A 20,805-nucleotide genomic window follows, 5' to 3' on the forward strand; every position below is an offset into this window, starting at 1 on the left:
AGGTCCAGAGGAGGGCTACAAAGATGATCAGAGGGCTAGAGCACCTCTGCTATGAGGACAGGCTGAGAGAGTTAGGGTCATTCAGCCTGGAGAAGGTTCTGAGGAGAAGTTACAGTGACCTTCCAGTGCCTGAAGGGGCTACAGGAAAGCTGGGGAGGGACTTTTCACAAAGGCTTGTGGTGATAGGATTAGGGGGAATGGCTTCTAATTGCAAGGGGGAAGATTTAGATTAGACATTAGGAAGAAACTCTTCACGATGAGGGTGGTGAGGCAGTGGCACAGCCCGCCCAAAGTAATTGTGGCTGCCCCAACCCTGGAGGTGTTCAGGGCCAGGTTGGATGGAGCCTTGGGCAGCCTGATCTGGTGGGATGTCCCTGCCCATGGCAGGGGGTTGGAACTGGATGATCACTAAGGTCCCTTCCAACCCAACCCATTCTATGATCTATAACAACCCAGCAGCTACAGGGCCGCCCCGTTAGCAGGTAAACCACCTGCAACACCTCCAGCAGCAGCGGGTAGTGCGGAGGAGGGTTGGCCGGTCCGAGCCCCCGCCCCGCGGACGCCCCCAGCCCCGCCCCCGGGCGGGGCGGTGAGGAGGAAGTGGCCCGGGGAGGCCGGAAGCGCTGCTGGGGAGGGGCTGGCTGGGCGCCGCTCGGTGAGTGGGGCCGGGGGGCGCCCGGCGGGACGCGAGGGGGCCGGGGGGGAGAGGTTGTGTGGCGGAGCGGCGGCTTCTCGTCGGAGGAGGGAGAGGAGGGGTCGCTGAGGGCGCTTGGCCTGCGGCGGCAGGTGCTTAAGAGGGGAGGGGGGCGTGCGTGTGTCTGAGCGCGGTAGGAGGCGGGGAGAGAAATCCCACGTCTCCAAGGCGCGGGTGGGGAGAGGGATTTGGACAGGACTTTGGCGGCCCTGAGACGGAAGGGGTGGGATTGTTTTGGCAGTTGGGTTGGGGCTCGGTGTCTTTCACCCTGTTCTAAGGAGCTCAGGGTCCTGTGCGCTTGTTTTGCTGTCGAAGTGATGCTGGCTTGCAAACTGTTTTACTCTCAGCTTTACTACTCGTGTACTTTCTGGAAGACTTGATCTGCTTGCTGAGCAGGCTAATCCTTCTCTGTGGCTTACCAACACCAGGTAGCGAACCAGCTGCGGGCTCTCATAGCCTTAAGGTGTGTATAGAGCATGTTGCTTCGACGCCAAAGTTGCAATGTTAAGGCCTTTTCAGACACAGAACTTGACTCAACTGCTGCAGTAGTGAGATCTCTGCTACCATGGTTAGAAGAGGGATTTAACCCTTGCAAAAGGAAGGACTGAGTGTTAGCCCGAGAAGCAACAGTTGTCCTGCATTGGGTTCTCCCAGGCAACTCCAAAGTAAGTGTGTAACTTGGTTAATCTTACAAAGGCTATAGCATACTGTAGTCTAGTGATGTGTTGGTAGCAGCGTTTTTATCTTGTGCTTATTGTTTATTTTCATTTTCAGTAGATATTGCCCATGGATGAACTAGTGCATGACTTGGCCTCAGCCTTAGAGCAGACTTCAGAACAAAACAAGCTAGATGAGCTGTGGGAAGAGATGGCCCTAAGCCCGCGGCTGCAGCGGCGTCAGCTTCGCAAGAGACGGGGTCGTAAACGACGCTCAGACTTCACACATCAGGCGGAGCATGCCTGTTGTTACAGCGAGGCCTCAGAATCCAGCTTGGATGAAGCTGTTAAGGATTGCCGTGAAGTGCTGACAGCCAATTTCAGTGACTCCGATGACATGGCAGTGGTCAAACGACACCCAGCTCTTAGTGCCACCCTGAGGAGCAAGCAACACTCGTGGCATGAGTCAGACTCCTTTACAGAGAATGCACCCTGTCGACCTCTCAGGCGCCGTCGGAAAGTCAAACGTGTGACATCAGAGGTGGCTGCCAGTCTCCAGCAAAAGCTCAGGGTGTCAGAGTGGAACTGTGAGAGGGGCTGCAGGTTCAAGTCAGCCAAGAAACAGCGTCTTTCACGCTGGAAAGAAAATGCTCCTTGGCCATCATCCAGTCATGGCCTTTGTGAATCGGGAGAGAACAGGCCCTTCCTCAGCAAAGGGGGAAGGAAGGAACGGATGGAGTGTGAAGCTGATGAACAGAAACAGGGCTCAGATGAAAACATGTCAGAATGGTGAGATCTCAGTTCCTTCCTTGTGCTACTCAGATGGCTGCCTTGCTTGCAGCTGCTTGTAAATCCTGTTTCTTGCTTTTAGAAATTCTTACCAAAGTTATTCAGTGCTGTGCTCCCTTTGAAGAGGAGAAATAACTACTTTTGAAGTGCAGGTTTTTTCCAAGTCTTTTCTGTCAATGCTGTGTTGATGACCCAAAATGCTTCCCTGAAAAGTTGGCAAGCTGATATGTTTCTGGTTCTGTTACACAAGGTCCCGTCTGAAATGTCTGTGGCCTTGCAGCTACAAAGTGGCATGCTTGTGGCCTGAGGTTTGGAGTATATGGGTCCTTGGCACTTGTGTGGTTGATATGAATTGATGTCAGGTTTTTTTTAGAGAACGGGTCAGATCTCCCTCTTGTCATGACTGCTAGCCCTCTGTGCAGGTACTGTGTGAACTTTAGTCAACATGTCTTGTTTGCAGTTCTGCATCTCTGCCCTGGATCTGGAATAAGATCCTGAAGGGCTAGCTATGGGGAAAATGTAGCAAAATGATAAAGAAATCGGGGGAAACTGTATTAATATTTACTGTGCGAACAGCAGAATCTGGCATGTCTTCGTGTCCACTTTTGGAGAACTTTGATTAATTTGTGGCAGAATCTCATATAAGAGATGAAAATGAGAAGTGTAAATGTCATGGTCTGAACTTTGTGTGTGTCACCCTTAGGAGGTTCTCCCCTTGAGTATGACTTATTTTTTCCTTAGAAGGTTTGGGGTTATAAAACTACTTCTGTATGAAGAGATTTTTCAGGTTAGGCAAGAAACAACTGCTGAGAATAAAATGGAGTAGGTTTCTTAATGAATGGCATAGAAAAGTGTGTAGGGTTGTTTATTTGCTAATTGTCATTTTGTGGGAACCAGGAGATGTTGAGGAAGCATTTGAAACCAAAAAATTATTATTTTTCCTAAAACATGAGGCTTGGAAGTCTGCTGTGGGATGTTTTGGAGGTCAAAAAGTTAAATGCATCCATAGATATTTTCAGAGGCTGTTAAGCATTACAGCCCAGATGGAATATGTGATGCAGGAAGTCCTTAAACTGCTGACTGCTGGAAGCTGGAGGAATATGCAGAGGAAATGATTGGTCTGTATTTGTCACGTTCTTGTATTCTTTCCTTAAGCATACACTGTAATAGGCGCTATCAGATGGAGGACAGTGCATTTGGAAAGTCTAATTGTTTGATCCAGTACTATTGCTCATATGTTAAGGTTCATTTAAGTGCTGCAGTTTGTCAGAGTGCACAAGTGGTTCTTGTCTATTGAGGGTTTTGTGGATAGTAGCTGGAAGTGCAAACTTCTCAGTCGTATTTTCTGGGAGACTGTGAAAAGCATAGGTTGTTATATGCCCTCACTGTCCTGATCCAGGGGACTACTGTTGCATTTTTACTGAATTGGTGTGGTTTGTATGTAACCATTATAGGGTGGAAGTAGCAAAAAAGTGATCATTTTATTGTCCTTAAAGTGTCGATTGGTTGCTTAAAAAGTGGGTGCAAAGTGGGCCTTTGCTACTAGTTGTTAAAAGCATTTTCATCTTTTCAGAGCCATTTACTGGTAGCCCGGGAAAGGGAATGTGCTGAGTAGCCCCTGAATGTTGCACGTCTATGGTGATAACTGAGAGGTACCCTTACTTGATGTGGCAGAGATGGACAGTGTTCCTTGAGGGTTTTTTTTCCACCAGTCAGAGTCTGTTCCATCATGTCAAACTTGAACTGAAATCAGCAGGCTTTCAGCCAGCCTTTATTTGCGACAGCCTTTGAAAGAGTAAATAAGCAGCTTTGTCTGGACTGTTACTTGAGGACCGTGCTGGGAGATCACTTTGTTCTGTCTCAGTTGTCCCTTGCTCTCAAACTAATTATTGTGCAAGTGTCTGGATCAAATGACATTTACCATCTGCTGCCAAATCCTTGGGCTTCTCTTTGGAAAGCTGGAGGTTGGAATATTTGACCTCTCCAACACCATATGTGTCACCTGTGCAATGACTCACGAGGGTCAAAGTTGAGGGGAAGAAATACATACAACCCTCTTCACTGCAGAATATACCTCATGGCAGAGTATCGCTCCTGGCAGCGAAGGATCATGTTTTGGCCTCTGCTGTTCTAAATATAGCACTTTGCTGCTAGCAGCAGAGTGAAACTGGCTGTGCTTACGTCACTCTTACTCTGCTCTAGCAAGAGAAGTACTTCGCACAGACGTATAACAAGGGCATATCCTGAGGAAGGGAGAAGAAAATTGAATACCTAGGAGAGTGGATGATACCGTTGTCATTGCAAGCTGATAGGAGAGAAAGGGACTGATACAGCTTGTGGAACTTGGAAGCAGTCTGTGGTGATCTGATGGCGATATATGAAACTCTCATGTACTGAATTGGTTCCACTACCATTTATTCATGTAACAGTGGGGAGTGTCACAAAACTTAAGTGTTTTCAGGCAAGTTAAGTTGTAGATTCAGAACTGATTTTTTCTTCCACCTTTTTTCCTGCCCTCCACTCACACTTGCTTTTCTTTGTTATGTAGGAATGAGTCTCTGTAAATGATAAGATATCCAGTATTTTTCTTTGCTTTCTAGAAGGATCCTTATCTTAAGTCAGATCAAAAATCTTCTGTATTCAGTAGATAAACTCCCATTCACTGAGAAAGCTCTAGATATGGATCCTTAACAAGGAGGTAGGTTTTTTTGCAAGTGGAACTGCCCCTGGTCTTTTCTGGGAGGAAGATGTGCTGCAGTGGTGTGATTCAAAGTATGCATGAAATGAAATCTTTGAAATTGTTTGCCAAACACAGCAAGAGGTGAACACAAATTGAGAGGAGGACGGATGTGCAGCTGTGTGATCAGGGAACGCTGATCTAAATTGGGTAATGATATGACTTAAATCCTGATGTATAAATGATGGTGGAAACACCAGTGGGAACAAGTGGTCTTAGTTTAAGTAGCCGTTTGTATATTTGTCCAAAGGTGAATGTTAACTGCTAAGGCTGTTAGAAGTAAAATGCCCTTCTGTCCCTTAATGCTTTTAGATTCTTTGTAGCCATAGTAAAGCAAAGGCAAATTATATATTGAGTGGTAGAGTTCCTTCTCTTGCTGGTCTAAGCTGAGTTCGCCCAGAATGATTTGGGTTTGGCTTAACGACAAAACAAACGACATTTTTTCTTCTTGATAGAGATACAGGAGAGTGAGAAAACTTTTGGGTTGACATAAAGTTGGTTTAGTAGTTAAAGTAAAAGCTGCATGTGCAAGCAAAGCAAAATAAGGAATTGATTCACTACTTCTCATTCGCAAGTGGATGTTTTAACCTTTTCCAGGAAAGCAGGTTTTAATAGTTTCTTGGGAAGACAAATGCTCTAATTTCAAATGTCCCCCCTTCCTTCTTCTTTCCTCCAGCTTTTATTGCTGAGCGTGATGTTATATGGTGTGGGATATCCCTGTGGTCAGCTGGGGTCTGCTGGCCTGTGTCCCCTCCCAACTTCTTGTGAACCATTAATCTGCTCGCTGGTGGGACAGTGAGAAACAGAGATGGCCATGGCACTGTTTAAGCCCTGTTCAGCAATAACTAAAACACCACTGTATTATCAACTCTGTTTTGGTCATAAATCAAATACATAGTACCATAAAGCTACCATGAGGAAAATCTAACCATATTCCAGCGAAAACCACAACACTATTCTGGCCTGGGAGTGTAAGCAGTGCTCATCCTGAGTGTGCAGTATAGTTGCTTTAACCTTTGGAAGGGAACTGTTTCAATGACAGCCTGCAGTGGCAGTCAAGAGCCTGGCTAAGCTGATGAATTGGAGGCCGGTCTCTCTGTAAAGAAAATATTCCTCTCTCTTGGAAGGCAAGTGACAAAGACAGAGTGTTCAGCTTCCCCTCCTTTTCTAGCCCAGGCTGACCTTCTGCAGCCCCTCAGTGCCTCTTGTTTTCTTATTTTTATAGAAAATCAATATCCCTTCTGACACAAACAATAGCTCAGGCGGAAGAATAAATGGAGGAAACCTGAGATCTCTGTCCATCACCTCTCACTTTAACTCCCCCAAACTATTTAATTATAAGCGTGCCTTGCTCCAGGTGTTTGCGACAGTGAAATTGCTAAATGAGGACCATTTTAACCAAAGATTGGGTGATCAATAACACTCTATAGCAGTAGCTTGTCGGATCAATAGCATTCATTATTTCATGGTTAAGGTAAGTAGCCTCCTTTGCAAGTGGAGGTCATTAATCAGTGCTTACTGGACCTGCAGAAAGGCTTGTGTAGGGGTCTAGTTTGTGTTCAAACCTGAAGTGTAAAAGGAGTGGCGAAGAGGATGAGATCTGTGAAAGTTCCTTCCAGTAAAGCACTGGCAGTAACGTGTAGCTATAAGGAACTAAAGCGCTCTCAGTACAACAGGATGCTTAAAGTGTTAACTGTTAAAATGATCTGGAGTCTTGACTTAATGCTTTTTCCTTTCTCAGGCCCTTTCCCTCTGAGGATGCTATACCCTGTATAAAGCAGTCACTCAGTCCTCACATCTGCTGCTTGTGGGGACTATTAATCCAGGCTTTCAAAAGGGAAAGTAGACATGCTAAGAGATTTGCCCGGGGTCATACAGTGAGTTGGTAGGAGAGCTAGGAATGAAACAAATGACTCATGGTTCTCTGTCATTGGTTTGATTGCTATGGTGTTTATGTGGGAGGGAGTTTGGATGGCCGAACTTTGTAATGGATCAGTTTGGCATTAACGTACATGCTGAAATGTGGGAATGAAGTACAGACTGCTTATCCTTTAAGTTTAAACAGAATTTATACAATGAAGAAAATGTGGAGTTTGTAGGTACCCAGCATGATGAGTTGACTTGGCCGTACTTCAGGGTGCATATTCTAAGAGCAATGATGTGCTCACAGAATGGGGTTTTGTTATGTGCCTTTAGTTCTTTCGGGTGACACATCTTGTGACCCCCTCATCCTTCAGGCTTTTGAATCAAAGGGATATCCACTTGATACTGGTGTCTAGTATGATACAATTTCCATGGAAAAGAGAGACCCAGAGATGCTTTCTAACAGCATGCCCTGACTGGAGTTGGATTCTAATGCTGAGTTATGCCTGACGCTGGCATCTAAGGCCTCTGTGCTAAGGGAGTGGGCAGTAAGTAGTTTCTGGTTGCTTTGATATCTCTCAGCTAAATCAAAAGAAGTATTGCCTGAAGTGTCCAAGGATTGATTTGATTTAATATTGGCAGTAAAGCCATCAGATGCTTGAGGCTGACCTAACCATGTGTTTCTGCTACAAATATTCATCCAGCTTTACAGTCAATTAATGGCTTTCTACACATTAATTTCTACTTTAATTCTTTGGTTCAAGAATTAAGTCTCCTATAACTATTTCAGCAAATGCAAAGCGTGTTCTAACAAAGTTGCATTCAGCAGCAGCAAGTCATGCCGTGTTAAAGTATTTAGCTGAAGAGTTGTGAATGTGCCAGCTGCTCTTCCCTCCATGTAAAATAAAAGTTGGTATAGATTGAAGGGGGGTTTATATGCCTGTATAACATTTTTGAAAAAAGGAGTCTGAAGTAGAAAACTTAAGAGGATTTTCAGTAGCTGCTAAGAGACCCAAGGACAGAGTTTTTTAGCTGCTTTTCATTTCCTAGTAAGTATTCCAGACAGTGTCATAGTTGGGTTATTAACTCTAGTACCTGAGGCAAAAGCCATTGTATTAATTACTTTTTGATAACTTAGAACTAGACTATATACAGGATTCTACTATTTTTCAAGTTATGCAGCAGTGCTAGGGTTTAACAGAAAGCCATCATGTCCCATGCTAGAGCCAGCCATGTGTCTGAAATGCAATTTCTGTGAGATGTGTAAAGTATTTCTGGGCTCAGAGAAGCTACTGAAATGTAATAAGGTGTATTTTTGGTTTGTGTCTGCTGCAGTTGTAACAGTGAGGTTTTTTTTGGTTTTTGTTCCAGTGAAACCAGCAGTGTATGCAGCAGCAGTGATGCTGGCCTGTTTACCAATGATGAAGGCCGCCAAGGTAACCATTGTCCTGTGATTTTACTCATGTGTTGTTTGGGGATTTCTTTTACTTTCTTTACAAATACAAAGGAAGATAGATGTTTGATGAGGGACAGAGAGGGAAGTATGGGAGAAAGGCCAGCAGCTGTAAGGGGCTAGAAGTTAAGACCTGAGCTGAGGGCTGCAAAGGTGTGATTTTGTTAACAGTACATTCTTCCTGCTGAAATACTTTGTATATCAGATCCATAACATTGGAAATATAAGAAGCTATTATGGAAAAGTACAGAAATACAAGAGGAGCTTTAGAGCTCTCCATAATAAAAGAACAGATCTTATGATTTGTTTCTATAGATGTTTTAATTTTATCTACATACCATTAGTGGCTGAAGCTGTTAGTCATTTTCTTTATGGACAGGAAGAGATAATGTTAAAAAAAATCAGTTAATACTGACAAGTCAGCTAATGGGCCGTTCTGAGAAGACAACAGCTATTTGTGATAGGTTTTACTTCGGTAAATACCATTGCTCCCTTGCTCTTGTGCACGTTGGTTGAGCCTAATATTTTCAGTGTCTGTTGTAGAAATAGTTTCTTAGGAGTTTTGAGTATGGAGTGCAATCTGGTTTTATCTGTCAGTGACAGCACTGTCCAGTTTATGGGGGATATGGCAGAAGTAAGTGTGAAAGACATTGCAGTAAGCACATAGGCACTCAGGACTATTATCTTTGGAGCAGGTGGAATGCGACCCTAGAGACCTGTGATTTCACACAGCTTCTGCTGGTCTGTACTCTGATTCTGTCATATTTCACAAGCTAAGATTTGGATGAAATCTCTTCTGGGAGTATATGAGTGCTAAAGGAAGCAATATCAGTAACTCAGTAAGAAATGCTGCTTCCACTAGGTTGCTACTGACTGTGGTATCTGTGTGTGAGACCACAAAATGATAGCAAGTACGCTTTACGCATTTTCTGATGATATGCTAGTCTGTAGTAGTCTGTAGAGTCAATCTGTTGTGATCCTTGGTGGCTATAATACTGTCTTTAAGAGTAGAGTTTTCAAGTATCACCTTTGACCTTTGCTGAAAAATAACTGTTTCCAGCCTCTCATCCTTCAAAAGCATCAGAAAAGTTAAATCTTTTGTCCCTTCTTTTTACTGATGACTGTTCTGGGGGAGCTGAAATGACTGAGTACTTGCAGGGTGGTGACTGAAGTGTTGAATTTTTACTTCATCAACTGAGGCAAGATTGATGTAGATGGGATAAGTATATATTTACTTGTCTCTATGCTTGCCCTATGTTCTTGCCCTGGTTTTATACCTTGTTTTAGACATTAACATTTGGCTGCTACTAGAAGTAGGATACCTAGTATACAAGAGCTTGTAGAATATACTACTTAAACAAATTGATAAAATCCAATTACAGGCTTCCCTGTCTAGGTACTAGAAGAGATTTGACATTCTAGTCATCAGGCCTCTATCTGCTCAAATAGTTTATACTATAATAGCTTTCTGGACCAGATTTTTTAGCTTACAGTTATATTCAAATGGGTTAAAAATGTTGTTACACTTTCAGGTTAAATAAATCTCCCTTTCCTTTTCTTAGACAATTTCAACTCATCAACTAAATAATAAACAAGAGCTCTCCATCAGTGAGATGGAGAGAGCAGAAAGCTTTTTTATTTTTGTTAGATATAATAATCTTAGAAACATCTTTCTAGTACAATTACAAACTGAATACTGGGAAATTTAAGACAGCAGTGAACTTAAATAAAATGTGGGTTTTTTACCTCCCTCTTTTGAGGTTGTCATGTAATATTTGTGCTAATGCTAATTAAACAGATTGTCTTTTCAATTCCAGCTACCAGTGTACTTCTGTGAGCAGAGAATGGTTCTAGTTCATAATTTGATTGTAAGATTTTTTCTTTTTTGTTAAATGCATTGGAATCTGCCATGGTGAATGTTACTGTGGTATTAGCATATGATCCTGATTGTTAAAGTTTGTCTTGTGAAAGTGGTGAGTTGAGATATGACAATGCACTGTGCTCATAGAGGCAGAACCGTAGGGATGTTTTTGCACAAATTATGATCACTTAGAAAAACTATACAACGTTATTTTAATTTACTATAAGGTGGGTAGGAACATTTATATATTAAAATACGTTTGTCACAAGCATGCTCAGTCAACCGACATATCACAGAAATAATGTCAGAGCTTTGAGATTAAGTGTTCTGGCTGTCCTACCTTTTGCTGATGGGAGGTATTTTTGGTTTGTTTTTTTTATGTGCAGGATTGCAGCATTCTTGCTAGGATGAGTTGTGGGTTTTTTTGCTTTTTTGCATTCTTTTTTTTCTGGCAAAATGTGGGTGTAGGTATAGTAGATTTCAGTCAGGGACAATGTAACTTGGTGAGGAAAGGAGAGCCAGTGGGGATGCTTGATTTGAGATGTAGGGAAAACTCTCATTTGCCTCCATTAAGTCAAGTGTGTTCATTTTTTAAGGCAAGGTGAAGTACCTTGCAATTACAAGGATATGTTTGTTAGTTGGGCTACTGGAAGGCTGTGTGTTAGGTTCTTTGACCTCTTCCTGCTTTTTTCCTGTGCTGCTCATGTGCTACAGCTCTCAGGGGATTTCTGGCCAGGCTGATTTACCATGAATGGTATCTCATGCAGTTCAGTTGTAGACTGCAACTGCATTCATTACAGTAACTTTTCTTTACAGAGACTTTAGACATGACTTCTGTTGCTGTTGCTCTAGTTTTGCAGAGTTTATAGTTCTAAGAAACTGAGGCAAACTCACAGCATGGTTAGCTCTTACACTCAGAGTGACCATTTCTAATAGTTGTGTGTTTTCCTCCTAGATGCTGTCTTAGGAGACTAGGGAACTCTCTCATTAGTGAGTATGTTCCTTTTGCTTACTCAGTGAGCCTGGTCTACTGTTGCGAAATGACTGCTGTGGCAGCCTGTAGTGTGTGCCAAATGATTGGCCTTTACCTCTGTCACAGCAATTGCTTCAGACAAAGAGTTGTGCGCAAGACATCACACAACATTGAACTAAGGTTGATCAGTTGCAGTTGCAAGTACGAAAGCTGCCCTAGGCAGGTCTATAAAAGAGGGCTTTGTTCTATAGAGAAATTCTGTAGGCTGATAAGTTGGATAGTTTAAAGTATTTAGTGAGGCCCCATAGTTACTGCAGATCATTGAAACAGAATACAAATATAAGGCTCTTCGGGAAGGAATTCACATTGAGAATTCAGCTGTTTCACATCCAGAAATGCCTTCCTGTACTAGTTTTGGGACTCTCACAGGGCACATTGTTGTTACTTGTGGCTAATACCATGCTATTTCTTTAGGAGATGATGAGCAAAGTGATTGGTTTTATGAAGGAGAATGTGTTCCTGGATTCACTGTTCCCAACCTTCTTCCCAAGTGGGGAGCTGACCACCGGTCTGAAGTGGAACGGATTGACTCAGGCCTTGACAAGCTCTCGGATTCCACATTTCTCTTGCCTTCGCGGCCAGCTCAGAGGGGTAAGGTCCATAAGGAATGTCATGTGTTTGAGAACTTTTGATGTGATGGTAAGAGTAGATTCTGTTCACAGGAGCTGCAATTTAAACTGGTGTTAGTGGTCTGGTTTTCTAATGATCCAATTAAAAATAGCCTCACTACTGGAGAAGATACTAAAATACTCATACCAGCTGCCCACATTCTTGATTTATTTATTTTTTATAAGTGGGGATTTTATATGATTTGTGAATGAATGGGCGTATCTGCCTCTTTTAGATTGAGAAACAAGAGACAGAGGATCTGATTTGACCACTGAACTAATCATTTTTCCTGGTGATTTTGTCAGGAAGAATATTCTGTAGTCATTGCTAAGGTTTTCTGGGTTTTGTTTTCAGGATTTCATGCTCGCCTGAATCGCCTTCCAGGAGCTGCTGCCCGTTGTCTCCGAAAAGGTCGGAGGAGGCTTGTTGGCAAGGTATTCACTTTTACAAGATAATAATTTTGTCTTTCCAATGCTGATCAGTCCTGAAGTACTATTCTAATGTACCACTCATGAATTGTTTTCTGCAGAAAGGGGCTCTGTACATTTTGGTTTGTGTATTGCTTGATTTGATTAACTGCTTTGACTGTTGATTCAGTGACTAAGCGTAAGGCAGGTTTGGAGCAGCATAAACAGTTGATCAGTGCTAAAAGCATTAAAAAGGAGGTCTGAAGGTGAATGACAGGATAAATACAATGGTGCTGTGAGACTTGTGCATGCTCATTATCTGAGACTACAAGGACAGAGAGGTGACTCAAAGGTGAAGGATGGCCAAGTTTTAGATAGAGGAGGAGACCCATATGTATAACAGCAAAGGAAGATAATTTTAGCAGTTGCATTTTTAGTTGGGGGACAGAGTATTAAAAGATTATATGGAATAATGCAGAAAAAGTTACCCAAAGCCATTGGCTACATGTATTAAATATAGGGCAAACAACAAACAAAATGTTAGTCCGGTTTCTAAATGAATTAAGGAATTCTTCGCAGACGCCTGTCTGAAAGAGGGATGGATATACCTGATTGAATCTGGATCTTCGGAGTGTTACGTGCTATTGTCTGTGATAAAAGATGTTTCTGAGAAGGAAAATGTTGACTGTGTTTGGCTTTACTTTTATTGGGATGTGCTCTGTGCTTTTGAAAATATTGGCATATATTCTGAGCTGACTGGCTTTAGAGAGTCTGTTAGCAAGGTATGTTAAAGGGGCCTGGAGTCTAGATTAGTGATACTTCAGCCTTCTGTTCAGTCACACTCGAAAGATCCTTATTTGACCCTTCTTTCTTCTACTCACCTTGCGTAGTTTTAACCGGCTTTTAAAATATTGAATCCTCAGCTGGCAAGAGACTGGCTTTAGGTAAGATTCCTCAGGCCACCTGCAAGTTGCTGGGCCTGTTGGCAGCACCTCTAATGATCCAAATGAGAAGGATAATATTTACTTGTTTAATTCATCTTCATCACCTTAAAGGGATCTTTGTCATTTGCAGCGGAGGTCACTGCTCCCCCTTCCCCATCTCTCTCTAAGTGTAATCATAAATAATGAGTTTCATTCAGAGCTCCCCGCCAGCGAGCTGCTAATTACCAAAAGTGTGGCTTGTAATTTACACAGTAATAAACCGTAAATTTAAACATTACAGCACTTTAACTTAATAATTTTCCTGCTGTAACAAATAGCCCATATTTCACCCCTGCTGCTGTAACTCCTACCAAACTTTGAGTGTGTTTTGCCTGTGTACCTGGAACAAACTGTGATGGATCTTACCTGTGAAAGCCTTTTACCCTCATCTTCAGACCCTCACTGCAAACTGTATTCCATTCTTGGAGGTAGCTGCTATGCAGATACGAACAGCTTGCTTCGGGCTGCGTGTGTACGCATATGGCAGCATCAAGCACATACACAGGACAGTGTCTCATGGGGAGAACTGTGTTCCCAGAGAAAGTCCTTTCTCCTAAGAACTACCATTTCTTTAGTTGATAGGAGTTCTGCTGCTGAATTGCCGCTTTCAGAAAGGACAAAAGCTTCATGCATACTCCCAGTGTTTGGTGAATTGTATCATTAGTTGGATAGCATAATGCCCTGTCTCTCAGCTTGTTTCTGGCCCTGCTGACCTCAGCAACCTGGAAATAAGCACTTCTCAGCCATTTTCCCTGTTCTTAACTATATCCTTGTGCTGCATACTTTGGTCTAGTACTTGGTGCACCTTTGTGCAAGTAAATATCGTCACTAAAATAATAAAAACAGAGCCCCATAAATAAAACGGAATGATCTTCTGCCATTCTAATTAGTTAAATCGGCTCAGTTGAGGCTCTAAAAAGAGGGGGTGAATATGTTTAGCTGACGGTGTGTCAGGAAGGAAAGCATATGGCCCGGGGAGCAAGATCTGTTCCTGTTGTCAGCAGCAAACTATTACATCTGCTCACTGTGTGAGAATCTGCAACCTTTTACCTGTCTTTGTGTTTCAGGAGACCTCCATGAGCACTCTGGGCACCGAGAGGCTAGGTCATTTTGTTAGTGATCCACGCCAAAAAGAGTAAGGTCCTTAACAGCTGTTGTGTAGAACTTTGGGAGGGGAGGGAAAACTATAGGGTCCTCTTCCCTCCTGGAACTGAAGAGAATGAAGAGCTGGGTATTAGCTTAAGCATGCAGTGACCTGTGGAGTGAGAGACAGTCTTCTGCTGATGGCTCCTCTATTTTCTTATTTGCAATTGCAGACTTCCATTTTGTTTATAAGACTGCCTCAGTGCATGAGTGCTGCTCAAATGCCCTTTTAGTTACAGGCAGCTTTTTCTTTCCCCATCCCTTATAATGTGCCATTGCAATAACTGCAGATCTTCTGCACATTATGAGAAGACTGAGTCCTATACATTAGTTATTTAAAATGCTTTTGTGTAGAGTCATGCTATGGGTGCATACCCAGATTACAGAAATGATGCTGACGAGGCAGCCGCGAAATTGCTTTTTCTTTCTTTGGTGTTCTGTCTACTTCCCCAATTAGTGCATTTAAACTGCAGTCAGCACTGGAGATAGTCATGGTTCTTGTCCTTTGGTATCACTCTAATGCTATTCTTGTTGGGCAGTGGTTGGGTAAGGGTGGCAACTCTTGACTGTGTAGTGCAGTGGGATCTGAAAATTGTGTTTTTAATATGAGCCCTGCTGATGTTTAATCTTTCTCCTTCTTCCTTCATCCTTGTTCTTTCCTTCCCCTTCTCTCCTTCCCCCCTGCCCCCTCCCCATGTTTGTTTCTTCCTTGGCATTGCTTCCACCTGTCCTTCTGACTCTGCTTCCTGCCAGTTTTTGGTTACCATCCATGGGGAGGAGAGATCGCAACCAGGTAAGCTGACTCTGCTCTACCTTTTTTATTTTCTTGGTTTCCTTCTCTCTAGAAAGAACAAAGTGCTGGCTTCTGATTTCACCCACACTGTGGCCTGTGCACATGAGGTAAGGCAGCCCTGTCCCTTCTCATTTTGGTAACTGATACCTTCTGAGCTTTGAACACAACCTGTGTCTCAGACATTATGTTGTCTATTTAAACTGAATAGCTCAGGAACTCCTTTTGTTTATCTCCCTGTTTCAGGTTAGTGTAGGCCTTGCTCTCTGACAGTAAGTGGGAGGGGAAAATGCCTCTTGACAGGAGGAGCTTTGACCTCTCAAAGTTCCATAGGAATTAGAACATTTTCCTCTTTGTAAATGCTTTGTTTTGCCTTATTTGGCTCAGGCTTCTACCTGATAGTCTCAATAGAAAAGGGAAAAAAACTCGTGAGCTGATAGTGCCATAACAGCCATAACAAGAAAGCGTAAGAAGTGGTAAGCAAGAGAAATAGACATTCTTGTAACTGAAACTCCTGTGTAGGCACTTTTATATTCTCCAGTAAGTCTTTCATAGCTTCAGTGCTAGGCTTTTTTGCTTAAGATGTAAGAGCTTGGGTACTTGATAGCAGAAAGCAAAAGGGATCTTCTATTTGAGCAGTCATGTAACGGTGTTCCTAGCTGTGCACACTCCATTCTATTACTTTGCGAGTTGGTTTTTGGTTGGTGAGCAGTAGGATTGAAATCAGTTTTACCCTTCAGGTGATTAAATATATATATGGTAATAAATAACGTTCAGGCCTCTGTGCAATTGTGTTTTCTCAGTTAATGAGAACATTTCACATGCCACTTTTCTGTTGCTGAAGATAAGAATGACAACTACATAAGCTTAAAAATGACCATAAATTACTTTTGTTTTTCTTAAATGAACTTGAATCAGCTGCAGAGGGTTACTGTGATTCTCCGTCTACTGTCCAGCTGCAGTGCAACTTCATGGACAGTAAACTAACAGTGCAGCTTAAGGAGGAGCTCCATGATAGCAGCAGCTTTGTGGTGCATAGTGCCCCTTCTTTCTCAGAAAGGTTGAAGGCAGTGGCCTAGTACTGAGGTCTAGAATTGACAGTGGCTTTTAGGATGAGTCCTCCTACAGCTGTGGTTTATTCATTTGTCCTTATTTAAAAAATGCCTCGGTAGTCCTAGTAAAATAAGGAAGATGTTCTGGACATTGGTGTAGCACTTTGCAGAGCAGATGGAAATTAATTTTCTACTTGTGATTTGAATTATAAGTAAAGAGGAGATACTGAGTGGAGGTGTAATGCAGGTACCCCAGAGAAACTGCCGGTCTAAACCTTCTGTTTGCATATTGAGCAAAGTTTGCTTCATGCATTGATTAAGTTATTCCATTTCTGTTCTGACATTATACTGGTTTGATGCCTTCAAGACTGGTCTAGTGTATGCCTAACAAAGGATCTACGATTAGCCTAACCATGCAGGGTTTCAGAAATTTGTTTTAAGCAGTTTGCAAAGAAAGCTTGTGAGATGCGTTGGGTGTGGGAAGAGCTTCCTTTGGAATGAACTGGGAGCTCATTGTGAACTGAACCTGGTGGGCCTGACTTTTCTAGCGGTCTGTTTCAGTGAAACACACTACCATGGGCAATATTGAAACTATTCTGTGGGAAGTTCTGTGCTTGCAGCATTCATAACAGTGTCTTTTCTCTCTAGAGTGTGAAGGTAGACAAGAGGCTTCCCAGGAAGGAGGCAGACTTTTTGCTTATGCCATGCAACAGTAGAGCTTTTTGAGTATCCTCTTAGTCAACCAGCATTTTTAATAATGCAGGTTGAAAGAGGAGTGTGCTTGTAAGGCTGACTGTTGTGAGAAGGTGGTTATGAGGTTTGCTGTTGCATCCCATGCTAGCCTGTCTGCAGTGAGAGTCAGTTCTCACCTAGTCTCAGCCCTTGGTGTGTTGGAAAGATCTCCTTATACTGTAGGAACCGCTATAGATCTGAACAGCTGTATCTGGAGACTATTTCTTTTACTGCTTTGCTTAAATAAAATCTCTTGACTTTCCAGTTCAATCCATTATCTCCTCTGTACTCTCTGGATGTGCTTACTGATGCTTCCCACCGAAGATGCTCACCAGCACACTGCACTGCCAGGTAACTCTCTTGCTCTGCTCTGTTGGGGTTGTCTCACTTCCCTCCCGTGGATGTCTTCAGTAGTACTGTGTGGCCCAAACAATACTCATGGACCTGGAAGTTAATGCACTTTTCTAGGAGGCCTGTGTTCAAATTTAGCATAAAATATGCTGGTGCAGATTATTTGAGAGTCTCAGTACACTAAGCACTTAGAGTATATTAAACTGTGTGGCAGACTGGCTGAATATACTATGCTTATAGAAATAAATGTGATCTGTTGTGGGTTGTGCAGTGAGTTGCTGCAAGTTTGTTGTATAGGTACAAGTGGGCATAGTGTTGTTGCCACCTATTAAAATTGGAACAAGATGAGAGGGAAAGTGCTGACAGGTTCGTGTGGGTGACATGCTGAGACATTTTGGTATTCTGAGTGCCTAAAATAGACCTGAGCAGATTCAGAACTCACCTGAGGTGACCTCTAATGACTTGATGTCGCCTCTCTATTGCTGTAGCCAAAATTTGGATCTGGTCTGACCAAACACTGAGGTGTATTTGAGTCTGTGTAGTTGGGGTTAATACGCTGTTCAGGTATCTTCTGCTGACTAATCCTAAATAAATTTCAAGTATTGGTCTTGGAGCTGACTCCTGTTCTTGTGCTGCAGGTGACTATCGAAAGGTAAGGTGCCCTTGAGCTCTTTCCTTGTGCAAGGAGACAAAGACTTCCCTGGGACACAGTTCTGCTTGTGTGTTCATTTGAAGGACCAAATCTGAAAGAAATGTCTGGACTTTAAGCTTCATGGCTCTCTTTCCCTTGTTAATTAGCAAATAGAGCATGAAAAATATACTGAGGTTGTATGTGTCTGAATGGAACCTTGGCACCCACCCAGCAAAGCCTCTCCTCCCACTGGCTTCTGCAGGGAATTTTGTGATGTTGCACCATGACCTCATGCTGCTGTAGCTGGCGTGTTAAAGCTGGAAAGTGGGAGGGAGGATGAAATTAGCTCTTAAATGTTCAACTGGATGAAAATAAAAAGAATTCAGAAGATTGTGCATCAGCAAATTGGTTCCTTTCTCTGCTTTTGCCCCACTCTGGGGATGTTTTGTGCCCATGCCCATGAAGCAAGAAGATTGATTGATCTCTTTACTTACAGCTAGGATAACCTTTCTTATGCCTCAGATTTTTTACTTAGTGCTGTACAGAAGCTTGTCTTCCTGAATGGAGAGCTAGACAAATCCTGCTCACAAATTCAAACAGGGCAAAGTCACTACCTTTGAGATGATCAGTGAAGGCCCTTTCAAAGCTACTGGTTATGGCAAGGAATTTCTAAACTTGGAGGGATCACGTTAGCTTGGTTTTGTTGAATATGTAGTCTAGATAACCAATGAATATATGCTTGGTTCCTTCCTCTAATGAACAGGTGATTGGTGTCCTGACAAACATAACCCCTGATAAATTGTTACGGAGTATTGGCAGAGAAGTTGTCCCATCCTAGATGCGGCTGTGTTTTTAAGTGCCTGTAGTTTGAGAAAGTAGTTCCTGTTTTAGTGCGAAATATGCTCAAGAATCTTTATAGGAGAAAGAATTAATGTGTGCCCTGTGCCTGTGGCAGGGATTGAAATCTTTGGTGCAAGGTGCTTGCTTTATGTAAAGATGCTACCAAGGGCACAGAAGGAAATTGTTCCTTCACAGAAATGTTTTCTTAACAATAGTTGTTCTTTAGGTGGTTCAAAAGCCAAGCCAGTTAGTAGTCTGTTCTCTTACAGAAGTTCAGGTGATCTCTGTAAGCACTGTTCAGCCATTGCCACAGTTAACATCTTCTTTTTACCGCGATAGTTAACATCATTTTCTTTTTACCGTGGATGGAGTCAATTCCAGGAGTTTGTGCTTCAATAAACTCCTGACAGCTTGCACCTCATCCTGGAGAAGCTACTGAGAAATTTGTCAGAATGGTCTTGTGTGTGTAAGGAAGGTAAATCCCCTGAGAATGATATGAAGTGTATAGGAGAAGAAACTGTCTTGATGTTGTGGACATCCAATTTCTTCAACTTGATGTCCACTGTGACATGTAAAGTTACCTCTCTTTGCTTAATTACAAATGTGTCCTAATGAGTATAGTTACCAGGTGGAGTCTTCCCTGCCACGGAAATGTTGTCTTTGTCTCAGTGGTGGATTTTGATGCAGTTCACTTAAAAGTGCAGTTCATCGGGAAGGCTGGTAACCCAGTGCTTTGTTTAAGCAGAGCTGAAGGCTGGAATAGTGGGCGCAGTTGGTGTTCAAGAAAAGCTTTTCACAGTCAAGGAGGAGATTCTGTACAGAGGGTTCCTTGAGAAGTCTTATTTGAAAGGCTGTATAAATTGTACACTGCTAAGATTACCTGTCTTCCTTTATGTCTGTGATAAGAAGAGATTTCATTCAAAGTGTATGCACAGCACTGGGAATTTCACACCCATCATTAGAAGCAGTTTTGTGTGTGTGGTGACTGTTATCATTAGTGGTGTAATTTTATTTTGTGAAGCGAGGAGAGTTTCCTGCTTTCTTGCAGTCCTCCCGAGGGACAGCTGGTGTATTAATTTGCTGTATTGCCTCCTGGCTGTTCCCAGGCTGTTTTTCCTCTTCATCATGGAATTTTTAATGGCCCTGCTGCCTCTTGGGAGTCATGCAAGGAAGAGTACCTCAGGGATCTCTTCCTCTTTTCACATACCTATAATTACTCTCCTTTAAGAGCACAAAGCGCTTGCTAATCACGTCTTGTCTGTTAAGGTTTCGGCTTCATGATGCAGGCTACTAAAAGCAAGCAAGTAGAGACTTGCATGGACAGCCCATGTGATCATTCCTCTCTTTCCCCTCTGCCCATTTACTCTCTGGGAGAAAGGAGTGGTCTGAACAGAAATTTCATCTTGAAGTCCTTCTACTTCAGAGGATTTTGTACAGGCTTAAGCAGAATATCTTGTTAGATTTTGGTTATTCAATAGCTCTGTCAGTGAGAAGGTATTGTAGGTTGTTGGTTGATGGAATGTTATTCCCTTGAGGCAGGATAAGAGTTTCAGAAGAGCCTAGAGTCAATGTTTCCTTCAATTTGAGTTTGAATAGCAGGTAGAAGATAAATTGTCCCTAATGCCATTTATTTTTTACCTACTCTTGAAAATAGGGTTGTGGGTGAAAAACTCAATTAAATGTTCCTACTGGAAGTCGTAGAAAAACTGGACCTCAGATGGCAAGTAGATTTCGAAGGTGGAGATTTGAAGAATTACGTTAGAGAGACCTCTGTATTGAAGGAAATTGCTCTGCATGTACTCAGTAAATATTAACAGTAAACCTAGAGTTAATTTGAGTTTAGAAGCAAGTATCTCATCTTGCCTGGAGCATGGGATAAAGATCTAAAGGTGTGAGTGACCATCTCCTAGTAAACTGCCAGTTGCTGTTAGAGTGATAAGTCTTGGGTGTTTCTGATTCTAGTTCCAGTTCTAGAAATATGCTTGTGAAAGTAGAGCTCGTTCTCTTCTATATCTGTGCAGAGATCTGACGTTTCCACCTCTTACCCAAGCTTGTGGAAATGCAGGCAATCACTTTTCTCAGGCAGCTGAAGGAGTGAAGGATGTTCATAACTTCATGCATCCCCTCTTGAGCAGGACAGTATCCAGTTCATTCCACGTAGCTTATCTACACATCATCATC

The 20,805-nt window shown here is 42.6% G+C and overlaps 1 protein-coding gene across 6 annotated transcripts in view; it reads left to right on the plus strand.

The window, feature by feature from the left end:
* Positions 1-586: 586 nt before the first annotated feature.
* GPATCH2L (G-patch domain containing 2 like) overlaps positions 587-20,805 on the plus strand; it is a 41,784-nt gene continuing 21,565 nt past the window's right edge. The window contains exons 1-8 of one of the 6 annotated variants that reach the window (XM_069858601.1): positions 587-655; positions 1,469-2,139; positions 8,111-8,175; positions 11,501-11,677; positions 12,050-12,129; positions 14,153-14,220; positions 15,074-15,128; positions 17,068-17,153. In XM_069858601.1, the coding sequence (XP_069714702.1) occupies positions 1,481-2,139; positions 8,111-8,175; positions 11,501-11,677; positions 12,050-12,129; positions 14,153-14,220; positions 15,074-15,128; positions 17,068-17,153 (1,190 nt within the window). In that variant the 5' untranslated portion in view covers positions 587-655; positions 1,469-1,480. Of the gene's footprint in view, positions 656-1,156; positions 1,360-1,468; positions 2,140-8,110; positions 8,176-11,500; positions 11,678-12,049; positions 12,130-14,152; positions 14,221-14,981; positions 15,022-15,073; positions 15,129-17,067; positions 17,154-20,805 lie in introns of those variants that run through there. The other 5 variants (XM_069858602.1, XM_069858603.1, XM_069858599.1 and 2 more) reach the window with 5 other exon arrangements.

Source organism: Phaenicophaeus curvirostris, chromosome 5 (assembly GCF_032191515.1).
Source record: "Phaenicophaeus curvirostris isolate KB17595 chromosome 5, BPBGC_Pcur_1.0, whole genome shotgun sequence".
Classification (NCBI taxonomy): domain Eukaryota; kingdom Metazoa; phylum Chordata; class Aves; order Cuculiformes; family Cuculidae; genus Phaenicophaeus; species Phaenicophaeus curvirostris.